This window comes from Pristis pectinata, chromosome 21 (genome assembly GCF_009764475.1).
Source record: "Pristis pectinata isolate sPriPec2 chromosome 21, sPriPec2.1.pri, whole genome shotgun sequence".
Classification (NCBI taxonomy): domain Eukaryota; kingdom Metazoa; phylum Chordata; class Chondrichthyes; order Rhinopristiformes; family Pristidae; genus Pristis; species Pristis pectinata.
This window is the reverse complement of record NC_067425.1, coordinates 34,121,708-34,144,092: the sequence shown is the minus strand read 5'-3', so window position 1 is coordinate 34,144,092 and position 22,385 is coordinate 34,121,708. Positions and strand designations below refer to the sequence as shown.

The 22,385-nt window shown below is 38.7% G+C and overlaps 1 protein-coding gene across 5 annotated transcripts in view; it reads left to right on the top strand.

The window, feature by feature from the left end:
- Positions 1 to 22,140, top strand: part of rffl (ring finger and FYVE-like domain containing E3 ubiquitin protein ligase) — a 44,960-nt gene extending 22,820 nt beyond the window's left edge. For 4 of the 5 annotated variants that reach the window (XM_052035854.1, XM_052035853.1, XM_052035852.1 and 1 more), the window contains 6 exons: positions 332 to 519; positions 9,918 to 10,328; positions 11,958 to 12,023; positions 15,287 to 15,497; positions 15,591 to 15,614; positions 17,225 to 22,140. In XM_052035854.1, coding sequence (XP_051891814.1) covers positions 343 to 519; positions 9,918 to 10,328; positions 11,958 to 12,023; positions 15,287 to 15,497; positions 15,591 to 15,614; positions 17,225 to 17,406 — 1,071 coding nt within the window. In that variant the 5' untranslated portion in view covers positions 332 to 342 and the 3' untranslated portion in view covers positions 17,407 to 22,140. The remainder of the gene's footprint in view (positions 1 to 331; positions 520 to 9,917; positions 10,329 to 11,957; positions 12,024 to 15,286; positions 15,498 to 15,590; positions 15,615 to 17,224) is intronic. The other variant, XM_052035855.1, reaches the window with a different exon arrangement.
- The last annotated feature ends 245 nt before the right edge of the window (positions 22,141 to 22,385 follow it).

Below are 22,385 nucleotides of genomic sequence, written 5' to 3'. Positions count from 1 at the left end.
TTCTTCAGTGACATTACCAAGCTCTCCTCCTTTACAACCTAGAAGGCAGCAGGTGCAGGGAATGCCTGCACCAAGTTGCCAAGTCGCTCACCATTCTGACTTGGAACCAGACTGACCATTCTGTCACTATCACTGGATCAAAATATTGGAACTCCCTACATAACAGTACTAAGTATCCTTGCCATAAGGATTGAAGTGGTTCAAAAGGTAGCTCAACTCTATCTTGAGGGCAACTTTGGATAATAAGATGTTCATGTAACATGAATAATTTCTGAATGTTTGGTTAAATATGCTGTGTAAATAAATAATCACTCTTCTGCCATTAATGCAGACAGCACTGCAATGTGGGCCTCCTGCTGCAACTGGTTCTGCGTGGACAATCAGACGATGGATGAACCTGAATACAATCCTAGAAGGCAGGCATACACTAATGCAGGCTATAACTCTCAGTCGTCACCACCTGGATTGGAAAACACATGTAGAGCTTGTGGTTCTCAATTTGAAAATGCTTCGCGGAAGGTAAGTACGTGTATTGTAATCTACAGATTAAAACTGAACTAAAGCAGAAGTTGCTGGTTAGAAATAACAAATTATTTTTTTTCAGTGCTGTTATTCTTTGCATTTAATTTTGTGATTGTATTAGAACTGAAGCAAGTTGGAATGCAAGGTAAATATAATCACGTTCCCTAATAACTAGTATTATTCGTTTATAGGGAAATTCTGAAGTGTTGAATTGATACCATCCAGAGCAAAGCAGCTTGCATGATAGGCATCCTGTTTGTTCAAGCAAAAACCTTTTCAAAACAAAATTAGTTAGAAATATTATGCAATGAAGAAATATGTTAAATATCTTAATTTTATGTCATTATTATTGTAATATTATGGGGCCCACTGGTATGCCAGTAAAGCACATCTATTTGCAGTGGCCACTTCCATGTATTATTTTCTTCCAGTTTTCTCCTTTTCTGCTAATGTAGTCTTCCCTGAATGTGTTTATGTTTGAACCAGATATCTCATATATTGATAAATTATTCAATTATTGTATAACTAAAACTAAACATGGATATCTAGTGATGGGCACACATTTTGCAATCCTGCATATATTTTGATGGTGGTTGAGGCAGCCTTCTATTCCAAGGGACAACAGGTTGTGCCTTGTCAGTCGACTCAATTGTGTGGTGTGGCTCAGTAGCCCTATCTGACATGACCCCTCTCTGCTGCATTTGCTGGCCTCTATTTTCTGAGACCTCCTCTCAACAAAAGTATTCCATTTTACTTCAGCTCTCTTTTGACATGAACCCCGCCCCACCCCATTCTCTGTACTGATGCATCCCATTTTAATATCCTGAGAATAGTTATCAGTGTAACAAAGGGATGGGCAACCAGCAAGACATGACCCAGTGGCTCATTCACTGTATAGTGTAAGCTTAGAAGTAAGGCTGTCATCCAGTGCAAGTGTTCTTGTCTAGGTAATGAATATAATGCTGATGGACTGTAGTACTTCTGAGTTGGTGACCTGGTCCTGCCAGGAAATTCCTAGGATGTGTTTGAGGCAGTAAAGGTGAAAGCTTTTGCATATATTGTCCAAGTCCTACTGCTGTAGAGGAGTGCACTAAGGACATAGGCTTGGTAGGTTTACTGTTTGGTGTTCTTTGTCAGGTGGGATAGGTTGGGCTTGTTTCCCCTGGAGTGAAGGAGGAATTGGGGGTGGGGGTGGGGGGGAGCCTGATAGAAGTGAAGACGATTATAAGAGGCATAGAAAGGGTAGATAGTCAAAATCTTTATCCCATGGAAGAGAGAAAGTCTTTACAGAACACTTGATATCTGGAAAGCGCTGCCAGAGGTGGTGGTGGAATCGGATACAATTGCTATGTTTAAGATGCATTTAGACAGGCACCTAAATAGGCAAGGCATACAGTCCTAATGAGGGCAAATGGGATTGGGGTAGATGGGCAGAGAGATCGGCGTGGACTGAAGGGCCATTTGTGTGTCTGACTGTTGGTCTAAACTCTTGCTCAACTGGAACATGTGCATTGCAAAAGTTGCACGTGCTAATTTCAGCATCAAATGTTGACTATTAGGGATCATATTATTGCACTTTTTTTCCACAATGGAAAATTTGTTAACAATTTTGGTTTCCTCTTCTTCGCTAGGATCTTAAGACAACTTTTACATCTCCACTGTTGTCTTCACTTAATTCCAGAGACTGTTCAAGACCATGATCTTTTTGAATCTGTGTTATATATAGCTGTGCTTTTACTTAGCTAATGGGAATGTCCTTTGCTGCTTTAAACTTTAGGAAGGTAGCTGAAGTATCATTAACTATTTTTCATAATTTATACTGGAGCTTGAATGTTTTGAGGGGAAATATTCTGGTTACTTTTTTAAAAAAGATTACAAGTTGTCAATCCTTTCCAACAGAAATGGTTTATTCATATGTTTGTTACTTATAATTTTACTCAAACTTTTCAACTCCTCAATTAGTTGTCAAAAACACTTTTCTTTCCAAACTCTATGTTGCTTTACTTAAAAATAACTTGAGGCATTTTGCTCTAAATCTTGAGTGAAAACTAGTTAGTGTTCCCTATCTCATGCTGATTGAAACCACAAAAGAAATTTAAGATTATTATTGAAGCTTCAAGAAGATTTATTTGTAGTGAAATATTTAAGGACACCCTCTGAATCTTGTTTTCTTTCAGATGAGCATGAGCACTTTGTCATGATCAAACCTGTTATTCCAGTCTGCAGTTTGGAATTCAGTTTTAAAAATCCCCCTTTAAATCAGTTGAGTCACTCTGTTTGAAAGCTCTATTTATAAAATGGTATCAGTTTCCTTGGAAGCATTTATGAGCTATTTCCCATGTATATACAGTGTTTAAAAATGTGAGAATACGGCATAACTAAAGACCAAAAGATGTTTACCTCAAAAGAATGAGGCTGAAAAGAAAATTCCTGGATCCACACATACCCACCAATATCTTATGATCGACATCTAGGCCGACTTGTGTGGTACTAAGGCACTGTTGCATTCTTGAAGGTGCCTCCTTTCAGATAAGACCCATGTGTACTCTGAGGTGGACATTAACAGATCCCATTGTACTATTCAGAGAAGAAGAGAGGCATTCTTCCTTGTACCCTTACCAATATTTATTCCTCAATCAATGTCACTAAAAAGATTGTCACTTTGCTGCTGTGGGAACATTTGTGTACATTGACTGTCATATTTGATTCATTACTACAAAACCACACTTCAATACTCTCTAATTTCATGAATTTGTGAAAGGTGCTACAGCTCTTAACTTTTTTTTCATTTTCCTACTTTCACTCTATCGATTTTTCTTTCTCCCCTTTTCATATTTTCACCTTTCATGTTTATTTTATCAATGGCACACACTAAATAATGTTGGGCTTCCATTCAAATAACAGCTAGATATTCTCAGTATCTCAGGGCAGAAAAGGGGAAACTAAAGCTGTAAATTATTTTGTAGTCCTACTCCCTCAGGAAAGCTTTGTGCTAATTATATAGGTGGTTAACTGATTCAGAGTTGTAATATTAACAGTCTAATTCTAAATGATGACAGTGGAATAGTTGTGGGGTGGGTGTGTTTAAAATTACAATTCCAGTCTCTTATTTTAAAATTGTAATCATTCATCATTAATATCATCTAAATATAGGGACCATAATCATCAGTGGCATGTATGATCTTTAGGTCCATTACTTTCAGCATCATTAGAAGAGATTTAAAAAGCCACTGTCATCCTAAAGACCTGTAAGGTCCCAAGTCATTCTCTAAGTAGGATCACTTTGGGACCTAAAAGGTAATCTGTGTGGAGCCAGGGGATGTGGGTGAGGTCCAAAAAGATGCTTCTCATCTGTATTCACCAAGGAAGGGGACATGGAGGATAACAAGTTCAGGGAGGAATTTGTTGACAGCCTGTAGCATTGTAGGTATTAAGGAGTAGGAGGTGTTAGATGTGTTGGTAGGTATAAGGTTGGATAAATCTCCAGGGCTGGATGAGATCTATCTTGGTGCTATTGGAAGCAAAGGAAGAGATTGGGATTGCTGGGGCCCTGACAGAGACTTTAGCATCTTCATTAGCCACAAAAGACTGGAGGATAGTTAATGTTTTAAGAAGGGTACCAGGAATAAGCCAGTCAACTACAGGCTGGTGAGCCTTGTGTCAGTTGTAAGGAAATCATTTGAGAAAATTCTAAGAGTATTTTTGTATATTTGGAAAGGTGGGGACTGATTAGGATTAGTCTGCATGGCTTTGTGTGGGGGAAATTCTGTCTCACTAATTTGAGTTTTTTGAGGTGGTAATAATGGAGATTGATAAAGGCAGGGCAATTGATGTTGCCTACATTGTACTTTAGTAAGGCATTTGACAAGGTCCCACATGGTAGGCTGATCTAAAAGATTAAGGCAAATGGGATCCAAGATGAGCTGGCTAGTTGGATTCAAAATTGGCTTGGCAAAAGGAGGCAGTGGGTAGTGGTGGAAAGATGCTTTTCCGATTAGAAGTCTGTGACCAGTAGTGTACTGGGACCTTTGTTTTTTGTGATGTATTAACTTGGGTGTGAATGTAGGAGGTATGATTAAGTTTGCAGATGATACCACCGTTGGTAGGCAGTATCTCCAACAGCGATGAGTCGGAGTACAGGAAGGAGATAGAGAGCTGAGTGGAATGGTGTGATGACAACAACCTTTCCCTCAATGTCAACAAAACAAAAGAGCTGGTCATTGACTTCAGGAAAGGGGGCAGTGTCCATGCATCTGTCTACATCAATGGTGCTGAGGTCGAGAGGGTTGAGAGCTTCAAGTTCCTGGGTGTGAACATCACCAACAGCCTGTCCTGGTCAAATCACGTATATGCCACAGCCAAGAAAGCTCACCAGCACCTCTACTTCCTCAGAAGGCTAAAGAAATTTGGTTTGTCCACTTGGTCTCTCAACAACTTTTACTGGTGCACCATAGAAAGCATCCTATCTGGATGTATCATGGCTTGGTACAGCAACTGCTCTGCCCAGGACCACAAGAAGCTGCAGAGAGTTGTGGACACAGCCCAGCGCATCGCAGACACCAGCTTCCCCTCCTTGGACTCTGTCTTTACCTCTCGTTGTCTTGGTGAAGCAGACAGCATAATCGAAAACCCCACCCACCCAGGTCATTCTCTCTTCTCTTCTCCTCCATCGGGTACCTGAGGGCACGTACCATCAGGCTCAAGGACAGTTTCTATCCCCCTGTGATAAGACTATTGAACGGTTCCCTTATACGATGAGATGGACTCTGACCTCACGATCTACCTTGTTGTGACCTTGCACCTTATTGCACTGCACTTTCTCTGTAGCTGTGACACTTTACTCTGTACTGTTATTGTTTTTACCTGTACTACATCAATGCACTTTTTACTAACTCAGTGTAACTGCACTGTGTAATGAATTGACCTGTACAATCGGCTTGTAAGACAAGCTTTTCACTGTACCTCTGTACAAGTGACAATACTATACCAATAAGTTTGCAGGTGGCACAAAATTGGTGATGTTGTGTTTAGCGAGGAAGATTATCTCGGGCAACAGCAGGATATAGATCAGATGAAAAGATGGGTGGAGCATTGGCACCTTGTGCATCCAACAGTCCAGAGAAAACAATCCAAGTTTGTCTAACCTCTCCTTGTAGCTGATACTCTCTAAACCAGGCAACATCCTGGTGAGCCTATAATGCACCCTCTCTAAAGCCTTCACATCCTTTGTGGAATGTAGCAACCAGTAATGCACACTATATTCCAAATGTGGTCTAACCAAAGTTTTATACAGCTGCAACATGTCAACTTTTATACTCAGTGCCCCAACCACGTCCTACAAGCATGTCCTACACCACCTTTACCACCCTTTTCTACTTGTGTTCCTGCTTTCAGGGAGCTGCAAACTTGCATCTCAAGCTCCCTCTGTACTTCAAGGGCCCTGCCAATCACGCTTGCATTTGAGCTCCCAAGGTGCAACACCTCACACTTGTCCAGGTTAAATTCTATTTGCCATTTCTCTGCCCATATTTTCAACTGATCTATATTCTGCTGTATCTTTTGACAACCTTCCTGACTACACATTACTCTGCCAATTTTTGTGTTGTCTGCAAACTTACTAATCAGCCCATTAGTAATATGTATATATCATAAACAACATAGATCCCAGCACTGATCCATGTAGAATACCACTGGTCACAGACCTCCAGTCAGGAAAACACCCCTCCACTACCACACTTTGTCTTCTATGTCCAAGCCGATTTTGAATCCAATCTACCAAGTCTCCATGGATCTTGTGTGTCTTAATCTTCTGGATCAGCCTACCATGAGGGACCTTATCAAATGCTTTACTGAAGTTCATGTAGACAACATCCACTACACAACCCTTAATCATTCATCTTCCTCAAAAAAAAAAGTCAAGTTTGTAAGACGTGACTTCCCCTGTACAAAGCCATGCTGACTATCCTGAATAAATCCATGCTTTTCCAGATGTGAGTTGACCCTATCCCTAAGAATCTTCAATAATTTCCCTACCATTGGTGTGAGACTCACCAACCTGTAATTTACTGAATTATCTTTATTGCCCTTAAACAAAGGAACAATATTGGCTATTCTCCAGTCCACTGTGACATCACCTAAATAGGCAAGGCGCAAAGGATACGGTCCTAATGCAAGCAAACGGTTAGTGTAGATGGGTAAAAAGTCATCATGGATGTGGTGGCCAATGGGTCTGTTTCTGTCCTGTACAACTCAATCAACTTTGAATACCACAGTTGCCGGTAATGCATCTAACTAGCAACTAACAATGGCCATTAAATCTTGACCTTTGGTAGCAGCACCCTTGTGTTGTGACGGAATGGAAAAAGAGTTTGAGGACAATAAATCAGTACATACAGATGTTTTGTCTGATATGAGAAGGATGGTGAATATTATTGGAATATTATAGATTTGTTAGCACAGTACAGATAGTGAGATTTTGGGGCACTGTTATCTATAAGGAACAGTCATTGCTGTTCTGGATGTGGTCAGCCACACCTCCTAATGAAATGCCTCCTGTTGACAGCTATTTGAAGCCAGCATATATTTGCATGGGAGGTTTTTTAACAAAAGATTAATGTTTCTGGAGTTAATGGCAATGTATTTGATTGGATTGTAAATTTAATAATCACAATTTGATAATACAACTATATTTATCCTGAAGAAGGACATAATAGTTGAATTTGGAAATGGGTCTTTGTCTATGAACCTGCCATTTACATTGATAAATGATAGATGATTCTTCTATTAAGTCTTTCTCTGCAGGATTACTAAAGGAAATGGTGTTGGAAGATGGAAATTGTGGGTGATGAGAGCTACAAGGAAGTGCACAGAGATCCCATTGTGATTGAAACATGACTGTGGGAGATGTATGGAGTGAGAGGTTTTGGTGGACATTTAATTCTAATAAGAAATGTCTAGTGGAACCAAGAAGGAATTTTTAATTATTGAAAATGAGGAATTGTTCAATCTGGGTGTAATTCTCACTGTGAAACACATGAACATAAGAAATGGAAATGGGAGTAGGCCATTCAACTCTTTATACTTCAACATTCAATAACATTGTAGCTAATCTGTGACTCTTTCCTGTATAAACTGATGTTCATTGGTTTCCCCGAATATCCGAACATCTGCTTAACCTCTTCTTTGAATATACTCAACAACTTAGTTCCACAGACCTTGGGTAGAGAATTCTTATCAGTCCTGAATGACTAGCTCATGCTGGGACCATTATTCCTGGTTCTAGACACCCCAGCTCGAGGAAATGTCAGTGTTAAACAGCTTCTTTGGCCCACTGAATCCACAGCAATCATCAAACACCCATTTACTATAATGTAACATCAATCCTATTTTCTTCTCCCCATATTCCCTTCAAACCACCCCCCTCTCCCTGTCAGCTTCCATCACTTATGTACACATTGGGGGCAATTTACAGTGGCCAATTAACCTAGCAACCCACATTTCTTTGGGATGTGAAAGAAAACCGGAACACCCAGTTGAAACCACTGCAGGAGAACATGCAGACTCCACACAAATAGCACTGGAAATCAGGATTGAACCTGGGTCTCTGGAGCTGTGAGGCAGCAGCTGTGCCACTGAGCTGCGCTTGTCATCCCTGTGTCTACCCTGCCAAGCCCAGTAAAAATGTTGTATGTTTCAATGAGATCGCCCTCCCCTACCCCACCCCCCAACCTCCCATGCCAGGAATCAGTGAGGTGGAGGGGAACCTAGCTGCACATTGCAGAGGTGGTGAGTATGGTACCAGTCAAGCAGACTTGTTCGACCTGGATGTTGTGAAGCTGTTCGAGTTTTGTTGGAGCTGCATTTCCCCCAAGCAAGTTGAATGGTCCGTCACCCTCCTGACTTGTACTTCATAGATATTAGGAAGGCTTTTGGATGTCAGAAGGTGAATCACTCAATTCAAATTACTCGGCTTCTGATCTACTCTTGTAGCTATGTAGCTGGTCCAGAAGCCTAACGATGACTCCCCCGGGATATTGATGGTGGAGAACTTGCCAAAGGTGATGACTTTCAACGTCAAGAGTAATTCAACTTTGGAGATAGTTGATGTCCTGAACTTGTGTGGTGTCTATGTCACTTTCAACTCAACGGCCCATGGCAAAATATTGCCTAGGTCTTGCCGTATGTAGATAAAAGCTGTTTTATTCTTTGGAGTTCTGAATTAGGTGAATTCCTGGAATTCTATTCCATAGGTGACAGTGACTACCCTTGACATTAATACAGCATTTGACCAAGTGTGACCACCAGGAACCTTGACTATCTTCCTTTGTGAGAAGTAGGACTTCAACCATTGGGAGTGTTTTCCTCTTTTTGCTTGTCATTTTCAGTTTTATTGGTGCTTGTGCATGGTCAAATGCTGTATTAATGTCAAAAGTAATCACTGAACTTATGGAATTTAGTTTTTTGGTCCATATTTGTACCAGAGCCATAATGTGGCCTGGAACCAGGTGATGCTGGTATAATCAGTGAACAAGTTATTAGTGAGTAATTCTTCTTGAATGCACTGTCAACCATACCTTACTGATGATTGAGAGCAAACTGATTGGATGGATATTGATTAGCCAGACTGAATTTTGTAGGCAGGATAGATCTGAGCAGTTTAGATCAGTACTAGTGCTGTATCTGCACATGAACAACTGGCTAGAGATGCACCTTTCAGTTGTCTGGGATGTTGTCTGTTCTGTGTAGGTGGTGATGGTGGGTGATCTCAGGAAGTAGTCAAGATGGATTATCTGGTCAGCACCTGTTTGAATGTGGCAGCAAATGTATCAGCCTTGACTTTGGCACTCCCATGCTAGGTTCTGCTGTTTGAGGATGGGTTTGAGTTGCTGCTTCCTGTTGATTTACACAACACCACTCGTGGTGCAGTGTTAAAAAATTGAAAAGTCGATTGAAAAAGCACGTGCATATGTATGACTATGGATACAGTTTCAAATTGCAGTGTTCTGACTTGTATTTCTTTTGAGTGTATTAGAAATACTTGCAGTCTGTTATGCAAAAATTGCTCAAACAGTTTGAAATGATTTGAACATCAATTTCCTAAATTACTGTTACTGAGAAAGGATGAGCAAGAAAGCAAAATAATACCTTGCAAGCTGCATGCCACAGCGTAGTTATCCTTAAAACAACATATTCAAATTATTATGAGCAGTTATGTGGGAGTTTGATTATGGAAACATTTTGGGCAATGCTGATTTAATGCTTTTTAAAAGAAGTTCTTTTTATTTGTCGGTGGGGGGGGGGATGGGGGGAAATCATCTCGAGAAAAAACTCTTGTGTTAATTGAATTACTGCATTACATGTTGCATGCTGCCATTAGTGTTTCCCCTCTTTTTCAGCATGTATGTGTAGATTGTAAGAAGAATTTTTGTACATCCTGTTCAATCCAATCTGAAAATAGCCCTAAAATATGCCACACTTGCCAGAGGTTTCGTACCACAGACTTCCACCGGGGAGAACTGATGAAACTGAAAGTGAAAGAATTGCGCGACTACCTACAGCTGCATGAAATTTCAATGGAGATGTGCCGAGAGAAGTCTGATCTAGTAGACTTGGTAATGGGCCAGCAACCTCAGTCTGTACCATCCAGTCAGGTGCATATTCCTCTATATAGAATGGATATGTCTGAGCAGCAGACCTTCATATCAAATGTACACACAGGGACAACAGCATCTACCTCACATGATGCTCCCCCACCATACGGAGCAACCAATCCAAATAGCCTAAGACATTCTCAGGAAGCAAACCTGGTATGTTTTTTGTTTGCTAAATCTGTAAAAACTGCATATGAGCCATACAAATGTTTTAAAGTTGATTGTGAGGTCTTTAATCTTGAATCAATATAAAATGGAAGGTCAAGAAATGAGAATTTCTGAATGAGTTTAGAAAGTTGAAGTGTGCTTTTATCAAAACACAGGATTCTGAGGTGGGCTTGACAAGGTGGGTGCTGCTAAGAGGATGTTTCTCCTAGTGGAGAATCTCTAACCAGGGCATTGTTTTGGAAAAAAGACAGATGTAAAGGGACTTCTCTGAGGATCATGAATCTTTGGAATCCTCTGCATTTTTGGTGTATGAGGGAGTTCAGGAGTCTGGGGAAACAGGCAGGAAAAGAGCTGAAGCCAATATCAAATTAGCCATGATCTAAATGAATGGTGGAGCAGGTTCAAAGAGCCTGTGGCCTACTCCTATTTAAGTTCCAATGAATTATATTGTCAGTCATAAGACTGTTGTAGATTTTTAATAAAAAATAAGATTCCCTATTAATTCCTCAGTAATAAATATTTGTTTGGTTGTTTTTGGCACATTTGTAAGCACCACAGTGTTTGAGATGCTAACAATCATCACTAGCCAACCAGCAAGGTGAGTTTGCATGCGTTCCACATGCTTACCCTGCCTTAGATTCACTCGCTTTTACTGTGATAGCACATTACTTGTGTTTTCTTTTCTTTTACAATATTTTTATTAAATCCATGAAAAAAATACAAAATATGTGCATCAAAAAAGAGTAAAAATACTACTGAATACATTGTTAAATCATACTTAAGATCACAATACTCTAAATTAATAATTGCATATAATAGTTAATAAAGGAAAAAAATTGAAATATTTTATTAAAAAAACCTACTCCCACTACCAAAAACCAAACCTGTTTGATGGAAAAAACACAAGGAAAAACCCTTTAAAAACTTAACAGTGTCAGCCAATATCTGCATTTTAGTCACCAAATCAGAGATTTTGAAAATAATTCAAAAAACGTTCCCCACAAGGTTTGAAAGTCTAAGTTAGATTCAAAAACTGAACAGCGAATCTTCTCTAGATTCAGGTATGACATAACATCCTGTAACCATTGAGCATGAGTAGGCGGAGTAACTTCCTTCCATTTAAGCAATACAGCTGTCCTGGCTATAAGAGAAATAAAAGCCAGAATATGTAAATCAGAAGCCTTCAAAGTTGTATCTTTTTCTCCAATGATCCCAGATACTTGTGTTTTAAACACATGTTGCTGAACAATAAAGATGCGTGCTTAACCAAATTCAGTTTTAGTTGCAAAAGAAATAAATAGTCTTTATTTTTGAGTTTATCTAAAATGGAGAATGTCAGAACTTCCTAGTGTATATCTAGTGGTTTCAGTTGGAGATCATATGAAGCAGTTGACAGAGGACAAGGATGGCATAATTTGTACTAATTGAAAGTCTGTACTACTGGTTGCAGAGTAATTTGAAAATTACTGGTTAGCTGTGAACCCTTATAAATGATGCAGCCTTTCTGTCTTCTTCATGGGCTTTAATCCTTGGGTGTTTTATTTTGTTGGGTTTTGGAATATGAATGTGAAGTATTGAATTACTGATTTGATTTTTTTCTGGTCTGTACATATACAGATGAATGCAGAAGTGACTGGAGGCAATCAGAATGAGTCTTCGGCACAAATTGAGGAAGAGAATGAGGTAAATTGAATATTTGCCCCTGGTTTCACAGAATAATTTTCTTTTGTTTCTAGCATTCTATAAAAAGCACTGGTAAGAAAACTGATTTGCAGCCATAAAAGTTGTTTTCTAAGGGGATCAGTGATATGTTAAACGTACATTGACCATATTTTCAGACAAAATTAGTTTTTTTTATTGTAGCGTAGTTAATTTTAGTCAATCCCACTTGAGCGTAATAATGGTGTATTAAACAGCTTAACCCCTATACTTGTACAAGTCCGGCAAGTACCCATTCGTATGAGCTAATTATTTTAAAACATTTTTAAGCGTCCATGTTAAAATGCTTTTTATAACACTAGACAAATTTTATGAATAAATGTGCCTTGTTCCATAATTTCTCTTTTACCTTTTACATAATATTTTTCCTAACGAAACACTTTTTAAAATTTATCTGTCACATTCCGTTATTGAGACATTAACCTGTGTTGTATAAAAATAGTAAGCACTTATTTTCAGTTGCTTGTTTGGAGTTTGACAAAACTTAATTGGACTGATTCTTTTAATGCGCTTTTTGAATATTAAAGCGCATAGTGCTGCCATGGGTGAAGTTATCGCTAAAGATGGTATATCCATGGCATCCTAGGGCAATGTCACTTAATTAATAGTCATGACTAAGTGTGGAGGAGTTTAAGGATCTTGGAGGTTTTTCTGAAACTGCTTGTTTAGTGACCAAAGTTTAGAGCATTAATGTTAACAAATCAAGCAGTATTGTGTCACCAATCAGAATCTTTAGGTTCAGTTTATCCTTTCAGTTGTTGTAGTAGAAGGAGAGGGAGAACAGCCCAAGCTAAAGTTCCAAAACTTGATGGTAATGAACTTCAATTACAAATCTACAACCTCTGTCCACATCTGGAAAAGTTATGTCAAAAGACATGAGATGCTGCAATTGTAACCGTTGTCAAGAAAAGACAATCCACCTGCAGTAGCAACAGAGGGTCTCCCTGCTGTCTGTTATGTAAAGTCATTGCCAGTGTCAACCTCAGCTGCGTCCGATCTGTAGCTGAAGGACTGCTCCCCAAATCACCGTGGATTCCGTCCCTCTGGAGGAACAACGGATGTGATTTTTCACCTTGTGACTACTCCAGATGAAATGCAGGGAGCAGCACCAACTATTGTACATGGCCTTTCTCAACCTTGGTTAAAGGAGGAACTCTGGATTACCTTTCTCAAAATTGGCAGCCTTGAGAAATTCATCTCCATCTTGCATTTGCTTCGTGATGAATTCAAAAGACCATAAGATATAGGAGCAGGATTAGGCCATTCAGCCCTTTGAGTTTGCTCTGCCATTCAATCATGGCTGATTTATTTTTCCCCCTCAACCCCATTCTCCTGCCTTCTCCCCGTAACCTTTGACACCCTTACTAATCAAGAACCTATCAACCTCTGCTTTAAATATACCCAATGACTTGGCATCTACAGCCGTCTGTGGCAATGAATTTCACAGATTCACCACCCTCTGGCTATAGAAATTCCTCCTCATCTCTGTTCTAAAGGGATGTCCTTCTGTTCTGAGGCTGTGCCATCTGGTCCTAGACTCTCCCACTACTGGAAACATCCTCTCCACGTCCACTCTATGCAAGCCTTTCAATATTTAGTAGGTTTCAATGAGATCCCCCCTCATCGTTCTAAACTCCAGCGCATACAAGCTCAGAGCCATCATACACTCCTCGCATGTTAACCCTTTCATTCCCAGGATAATTCTTGTAAACCTGCTCTGGACCCTCTCCAATGTCAGCACATCCTTCCTTAGATATAGGGCCCAAAACTGTTCACAATCCTCCAAATGTGGTCTGACCAACGCCTTATAAAGTCTCAGCATTACGTCCTTTTATATTCTAGTCCTCTCAAAATGAATGCTAACATTGCATTTGCCTTCCTTACTACAGACTCGATCTGCAAGTTAACCTTTAGGGAATCCTGCACTAGGACTCCCAAGTCCCTCTGCACCTCCAATTTCTGAATTCTCTCCCCATTTAGAAAATAGTCTACGCCTTTACTCCTTCTGCCAAAGTGGATGACCGTACACTTCCCTACACTGTATTCCATCTGCCGCTTATTTGCCCATTCTCCCAACCTGTCCAAGTCCTTCTGCAGACTCCCTGCTTCCTCAACACTACCTGCCCCTCCACCTATCTTTGTATCATCCACAAACTTGGCCACAAAGCCATCAATTCCATCATCTAGATCATTAATATATAACGTGAAAAATAGCGGACCCAACACTGACGCCTGCAGAACACCACTAGTCACCGGCAGCCTACCAGAAAAGGCCCCCTTTATTCCCACTCTTTGCCTTCTACCAGTCAGCTGATCTTCTATCCATGCTAGTACCTTTGCTAGTACCTTTCCTGTAATACCATGGGCTCCTATCTTGTTTAGCAGCCTCGTGCTAAACCTGCCTGCTACTTCCTCAAGGAATTCCAACAGATTTGTCAGGCAAGATCTCGCCTTGAGGAAACCATGCTGACTTATGCCTATTTTATCATGTGCTTCCAAGTACCCCGAAACCTCATCCTTAATAATGAACTCTAACATCTTACCAACCACTAATGTCAGGCTAACAGGCCCATAATTTCCTGTCTTTTGCCTCCCTAAAGAGTGGAGTGACATTTGTGATTTTTCCAATCCTCCGGAACCATTCCTAAATCTAGTGATTCTTGAAAGATCACTACTAATGCCTCCGCAATCTCTTTAGCTACCTCTTTCAGAACCCTGGGTGTTGTCCATCTGGTCCGGGTGACTTATCTACCTTCAGACTTCTCAGTTTCCCAGGCACCTTCTCCTTAGTAATAGCGACTACACTCACTTCTGCCCCCTGACTCTTTATTAGGATAGCTTACCAGAGCAAAGAATTAGTGTTTACAAACCTTTGTAGCAATTATATATGGGGGAGAAAAAGCATTCTTTGGATAAACAAGTGTTTCTCTTCCTGAGCATAAATGGATGTGTGAGTCATGTGGTTACAATCAAGTCTATTCCCCTTATTAATGAAGGAAAGGATTAAACAGCTTGGGTAAAAATACATTTTGCACTAATTTCATTACCCTATATCTGTTTGGTTGAATTTGGAGAATTTGCTGTAAAATTGTAGTGTGTCATTGTATGGAAGAAGTACTGTATTTTTTTATCTAGTGTGTGGAATATGATTTAAATGTTTCTAGTGGTACTCTTACTACATATCCATCTGTCTTTAATCCCTCTGTTTTTGTTCGGCTTTATTCTAGTCTGATTCAGAGGAAGTAATTGTCCCAGGGCGGCACAGAGCCTCTTTATCAGACTTGACTTGTGTGGAAGACATTGAAGCGCTCTCAGTGCGCCAGCTAAAAGAAATACTAGCGCGAAACTTCGTAAATTACAAAGGGTGTTGTGAAAAATGGGAGTTAATGGAGAGAGTGACAAGATTATACAATGATCAAAAAGACCTTCAGAATCAGGGTAGGAGCATTTTATACAGAGAATTACATAATTGAACTTGGTATTTAATACCATTTGTTTGAGATATACCTTTTTTCTCATTTCTTTTTGCAGCTGCTGAATTCAAAACTCAAGATGGTAAGATTCTTCATATTTTCACTTTTAAGAAATACACAAATTTTCACTATGTTCCATGGCGCACAATATTATTTCATTTTTAGAACACAGAAAAATGTAATTTAAGCCAACTAGTCGATGAGGTGATTATAGCCGCACAAGCCTCCTTTACTCCCATTTCCCCCTTCATCCTCTTTAATCTAACCCAAAGCGCTTGAATAGGTAAATCCATCAGAATTATGAAGGAGGTAAACGGTACCTGAAGTAGCATTTTGAAAACTGTGTTCTAATTAATGCTGAAATTTTACCTTGGAGCACAATGTTCATCCAGTAAAAGATATTAGTGCTGAAGAGTTGATTATTTTCTACATTTTTATTCAATATTCATTTAAAAACATCTCTGGATTTGATACTAGTCAAAAGAACCCTTCACCTGCTTAACATATGCCTTTGGCCAACTCTTGGGAAAATTCTGCTGCTGCCCCAGTGTAAGTTCTCTATTTCTAAGTGAACCGTGTTTGGCATTTCAGTGAAGGTACATGTGTAATGCCAGTCAGTGCTAAATTACTGAGAAGCGAAGTTCAGTTTGTAAACACTTGCTGCTATGATCAGGGCACAAATTGCAGCAGATGTAACACCTCACCTATCCCATCATGTCAGTTAGCTTTGTTTTCAATAAACATTCCTTTATTTGAACTTCCCTTCTTCCTCCTGCTTTCAAACGTGGGATTCAAACTAACTTCAAGTGAGAATTGGTAAACAGTAGTGAAGAATTAGATTTTTATCCTATTAAATTTGCCAGTTTCAAACCCAAAACTGAGAGATGAAAAGGTCAAGGCACTTCTGGTACTCTAAATTCCAAAATTTGACTGTACCCTTAGCTTGAGTTACATTACATTTGTGGGGTGATAATTTACAAAGCACTTCCCTGTTTGTATGCTTATCTGTGCTTGTTAATATTTGAGAGTATGAGAACTAAAATGATGAGTTTCATTCCCTCACACTGACATTCTGATTTGACCACTATAATTGAAAGTTGTATTCTGGACCTAAACAGTTTGCTGTGGAGCACAAGAGCACGAGAAAATTTGAAGCAGGAATAGGCCATTTGGCCCTCAAGCCTATCCTGCCACTCGATATAGTTGTGGCTGATCTGCCCCAGGCCTCAATTCATCATCTCTGCCAGTTCCACATAGCCCTCATTTCTCTGATCTTCCACAAATTGACCTATCTCTTCCTTAAGTACCTCCATTGATCCAGCCTCCATAACTCACTGGGGTACAGAATTCCAGAGATTCGCTAGCTCTTCAGGAGGGAATTCTTAGCAACTCAGTCTTAAAGGAGTGTCCCCTTTATCTTGTAACTATGCCGCCTCCCACTCTGTTTCCCTCATTCAAGATTCTTCCACTGGTGGAAACATTTCAATATCTATCCTGTTATGCCCCCTTAGGATTTGATATATTTCAATAAGTTCATTCTTCTGAAATCAACTGAATATAGATCTATTTTTATTTGTCCACCGAAGCTCTTACTGTTTGTTGTGATATTACCTGCCAGTTTTCTCTCTGATGCATAACTGTACCATGATGCACAGTTCAGGTATTTTCCACTGATTGCTGTTTTGTTTGTAGGTGGGACAGGATCATCAGCTGCTGATGAGCACCTCTGTAAAATATGCATGGACTCTCCAATCGACTGTGTGCTGCTTGAGTGTGGCCATATGGTCACGTGCACTAAGTGTGGAAAGCGCATGAGTGAATGCCCAATTTGTAGACAATTTGTCATACGGGCTGTGCATGTCTTCAGATCTTGAGTAACCACAGCTACTATGAAAACATATCAAATTGATTGGAGGAGTGCATTTTCGCAACCCAGATCCCATCCTGCTGGTTTAAAACCTCTCAGTCCACCTCTCCTACTAGTAAGACTGTTAACACATTTCTACTTCACTCATTGAAAACACCATTTAGTTGTATAGAAAGTTTTACATAAAAAAAAATATCATTTTACCTTGGCTTTGTTTAAAGGGTAACTTGCTAATCTGCAACACCTTACATTATTAAAAAGTAGGGTATCAATGAAGGAAATGGGATTGGAAAGAAAGCTTAAAGTAAAGAGAATTTGTTGAAGGACACAGGTCTTGTTTCATTTGATGGAATAACATTTAGGTCTGAGCTATTTTGAGGTGTTGCTAATACCAAAATTTGGAGGTGACAGTTGTTCCAGGTATTCAATGTTTTGCATGCCATTTGGTTAACGAATGGTGTTGACAAAACATGAGTGCAGGTTGCTGGAGGCAGGGCAAGAAGAAGATATTAAATGTAAGCCAGATCCTTTTAAAGGAATTAGTACTTTTGAAGGATGTACTTGTGGATTGAGCCTTCAAAGTTTAACAATGACTGAAGGCAATTTAGAAATTGTGGACTTAGTTTTTACTAATGGTTAGCGGGAGGAGGCAGGATGGCTCCATGTAATGGAAGCCTATGCTTGAGAAATTAACGTAGCAAAGATGTATGTGCATTAAAATGAACAAGAATTTATAGATTATTGAAACTTCAAATGCTATCTGATTTCAGAGACTACTTGTGTAACAAGCAAAAAAACATACTTATTACAATTTGCACACCTAAATGTAAGGCAAAACCACTTACACGCACATGTATAGGTTATACTGGGTTGATAAGATGCACCATCCTCATTATACCTCAAACCTTAAAACTTAACTCCGTGCAAAGTTGCATGGTTCCATATCACTTGTACAGTTCTGTGCAATCAGAATCTTTCCTATTTTTATGCACAATGTAGACTGAGTATGCCTAAAGATCAGTAGAAATGCACAAGTTAAAAAGTAAACAAGATTTGTCATTTAAGTCTAGTCTGATCTTTAAATTTGCATTTATCTCCAGTGCAATATTGCCGGTGAAAGTTTACAAGCATATCAATAAGGCTAAAGTTAAAATAATGGAAGCTAAAATAATGTGCTCTGTTAAATCAGTTAAGATTAACTACTACCAGCACTCATATCTCATAAGCATTCCATCTTGTTGTTCAGATGCTGCTTTCCTTCAGTTTGCAGTTATTACCCTATTATCTGAATTTAAATTAAGTCAATGTCTTTTCCCTCTTAAACCTTTCATTTTCAGTTCCTTCCTCTTTGCCCACTCTCCCCAGCTGCAAAATGAACACTTCCAGCATCTGGTACAATGTTTGAGTGTGTTTTTTATTCAAGAATTTTGGAAACTAGTGCCTTGAAGTAGTCTTACTGTACAGGATTTTTTTTTTGCTGGTTGGGGTTTCAACATGCAAATATTATAGATCGCTAATGTTTGGATTATAATCAATCTGTTAAACCTCTTCAGACCATTAATTGTACTGGACCTGTGGCTGTTTTGATGATGCAATGGTGTACCTTTCGTCCATCTGCATGGTTATGTTTACTGTTTCCTCCTTCAGATAAAGCTGTTTTGTTTTTGGCCCATCTCCTTCAAATTCATCCCATTCATTTAAATCTGTTCCCGAATTCAATCTTTGTTTTGATTGTAGAAGCTGACTATCCATTTATCTGAGATGGTGCTACTTGTATCTTGAAAGTAATAACTGGAGGAAGGCATGATGGTTAAAGTCCTGGTTATTGGGTTTACATTGATACAAACTTTTGGAGGGTCATATGGTGCCTAGACCAGAATGTTTCTAAATTTTACTTTTAATGCCAGTCACATCTTCAGCACACATCAAAAACACATGTATATTGGTCTCCAGTAAGTATTCTACAAGAGGCTTTCCATATGAGTAACACAATATCTCCCCATTACTCTAAAATGGTGGAAACTGATATTTTGCCACAAATCCTATTTCTATTATATACATTATGGAGAAATAGTTTAATTTCATGGGAAGAAGTGCAACATGTAGTCACCTTCTCTTCCATAAATGCTGCTTTGAACTTGTCTGTACTTCTGCAAGGCAATTTTATCTTCAAGTTTCCCACTTTCTCCTTACATTCTCCTTACATCCCTAACCTCTCACCACACCAACCCCTCATTCTTTCTCATCCCACCCCACCTATCATGTGAATTCTACTTGAGTGCATGCATTTTTGATAGACCTAGTATGTTGGGCGGGAATGTCTGCTGTTGTGAGCATGGTTCTCCAAATATAGAACATATTGTCTAAAACACAAAGAAACTATAGTGCTGCTGAGAGAATGGACTGAGGTTCTGTTGGATGCAGTACAATATCTGGAGTGACAACTCATGAAGGCTTCATAATACAATAACAATAAGGCTGGAATTTTCCCAAGGCCTCTCCTATTCTGCCATTGCGACTGGGCAATTTGAGGTGTGAACAGGATATTCATTCACCTTCAAATGAGATTGGTCCCAATTTATTTAAACATCCAGTTTATTTGTGCAAAGTAATTTATGTAAAAACTGTATTTTGATAGAAATAAGTCTTACTGAGGACTGCCTTTGTTGATCACTGAACTTTTTACAACTAGGGTAAATGACTAATTGCAGATTTATACAATTTTATACTATTTGATGTCAGCTTGGTTTTTACATTTGGATTATCTCTGCTTTTAGCTTTCTGGAAAAAAGATTGCAAAAGCATTATTGTTGAAAAACGCTGTCAAAATAAGCACCTAATAGACAAACTACTGAAGATTTACCTTCAGTTTTACCCTCTCCACAAATATGAATTTTCAGTTGTACTAGTCTCCAACAGAAAATTTTAAGTGAAAACTCCATCCGTTTTGTTGATTCATGGGTCTCGAGGACATTTTTACCTTTCCCGTACTATGAAGTCCGAAGTCCTTTAGCTTGGCTTCTCTGAAGTTCATGTTTTTGCAAATTGGCACATCTTAGAAAAATCATTATGGTTCTGTCAAGATTTTTTTTCATTCAGCTTTACTTTTTAATGATTTGTGTATTTGAAGTGACTAAGATTCTGATGGTGCTTTACTTTTGAAAGCAGACCCTTGGGGAAAGTGGACAGGATGTTTGGGGGAGATTTTTATTTCTCCCTGTTCATCCCTAACATCCACTGAATATTTAATATTGCCTGAAGTGCCTTAGACATTGCTTTCATCTGCTCACTAATAGAGTGGAAACTGAAGAATAGTGCTATTTTTATAGAGAATGGAAAATAAAACAGACGCCCATTGATTCCATAGGCCCAGATACATTAAAGGGGATGGAACATTGCCATGTATGATTATGCAGTCCCTATCTGTTTCATAGAAGAACATAATATGAGCTGATTTCTGTTGTTGATCTGGCCATGTCAGTGGCTTCAGCAATTTGATGGCTTCTACAAAACAATGGACTTCAAATCATGCTGAGTGTCACTCTGCAGGCTGTGGAGCAGGCTTCCCAGTCCACAGAGGTGTGCTGTTTCCTGGAATCCAGGTACCTGATGTCACAACATTTAATGCAAAGACATTGCCATTCTGTTTTGACAGTCTATGGAAATTTGCTTCTTGTGGACACACAAATTGACAGGTTACCTGCAGTGATTTTATATGTGTGGCATTATTTGTTGCATTGCCATTGCATTTTAACTGTAGTGTATTCAGCAAAACGAGGCAGAGATTGAAGGAATACTGTCCATTGCACCAGCTCTCCTTAACTGTTTGTATTTCATGCAAGCATTTTCTTTCAATTCTTCCAGAATTAATAAATTGTGTTGTAAATTCTCTAAATGAAACCCATAGTGGAAACTTAACAGACTATCTGGTGCCCTATGACACCATGTTACGTTGTCCACTTTTAAAACTTTTCAGGATCAACTTTTGTTTTTTTAAAGTTGCCATTTAAAAAAATAATTTAACCGTGTAACAGCATGAAACTTAAATTAAATCAGGGAAAATACAAGGTGAAGAGACCTATGCTAATACAAATAATTTTTTCACTAGATTAAGATTGCAATATTTTATCTGGGCTTTTGTTCATTTTTTCCCCCATTTCATTTTGTAATAAAGCAGTTGTTTTATTGCAGAAGCATAATTGGTGATGTGATTTTCAAAAAATCAAATAGAAAATGTAGCTTGTACTATAAAAACTGGTGATTAAGGTATATTTACATGGGAAATGCATATCTCTCATCGAATGTATAACTTCAAAATGTTTAAAGCAAATGTTTTTGTTTATATTAAATATTATTTTAAAAAATAAGTGTGAATGTAATAGCATTGGATGGATTATTTCCCATAGCAACTGATCGAGTCAGGAGCAGAATTATGCAAAAAAAATAGGTCATTAAAAAAAATTGCTTCACTTCCTTCATTGAAAGTACAGCTTAATGAAATTTATCTTCATTTTGGGCGTTTAATGTTTCTGTTTCACTGATGCAGGAGAGAAGTTCTGCTGAGTACCGAGTAGACTCAATTCTTATGATTGAATGGATTTTGGTTATCCATCATATTATCTAGACTGAAAAATATTGTCTATTCTGATGAACTAGAAATTTATATATATATATATATATATGGATAATTCTTGAAATTCCATAATTTTAAAGCCTTTTAAAACTTGTACAGGATTTAGATTTTTATTTGAACAATAAAGACATATAAATTTAGAATTTTGATGTATTGACGTTCCAAAAAAATACATGCAGAATGATTCTGTAACTAATGTACATTTCATCTAAATGGACTTAGGAGATTGCATATTAGAAATCCTACAGTTTTGCGCTGTAATAGAGATGTTCTCATCCAAAAGAGATTATCCATCTCATTCCTCACAGTAGCCCATGAGTAAGATGGGAGCTTAAATCATACATTTTTCACAT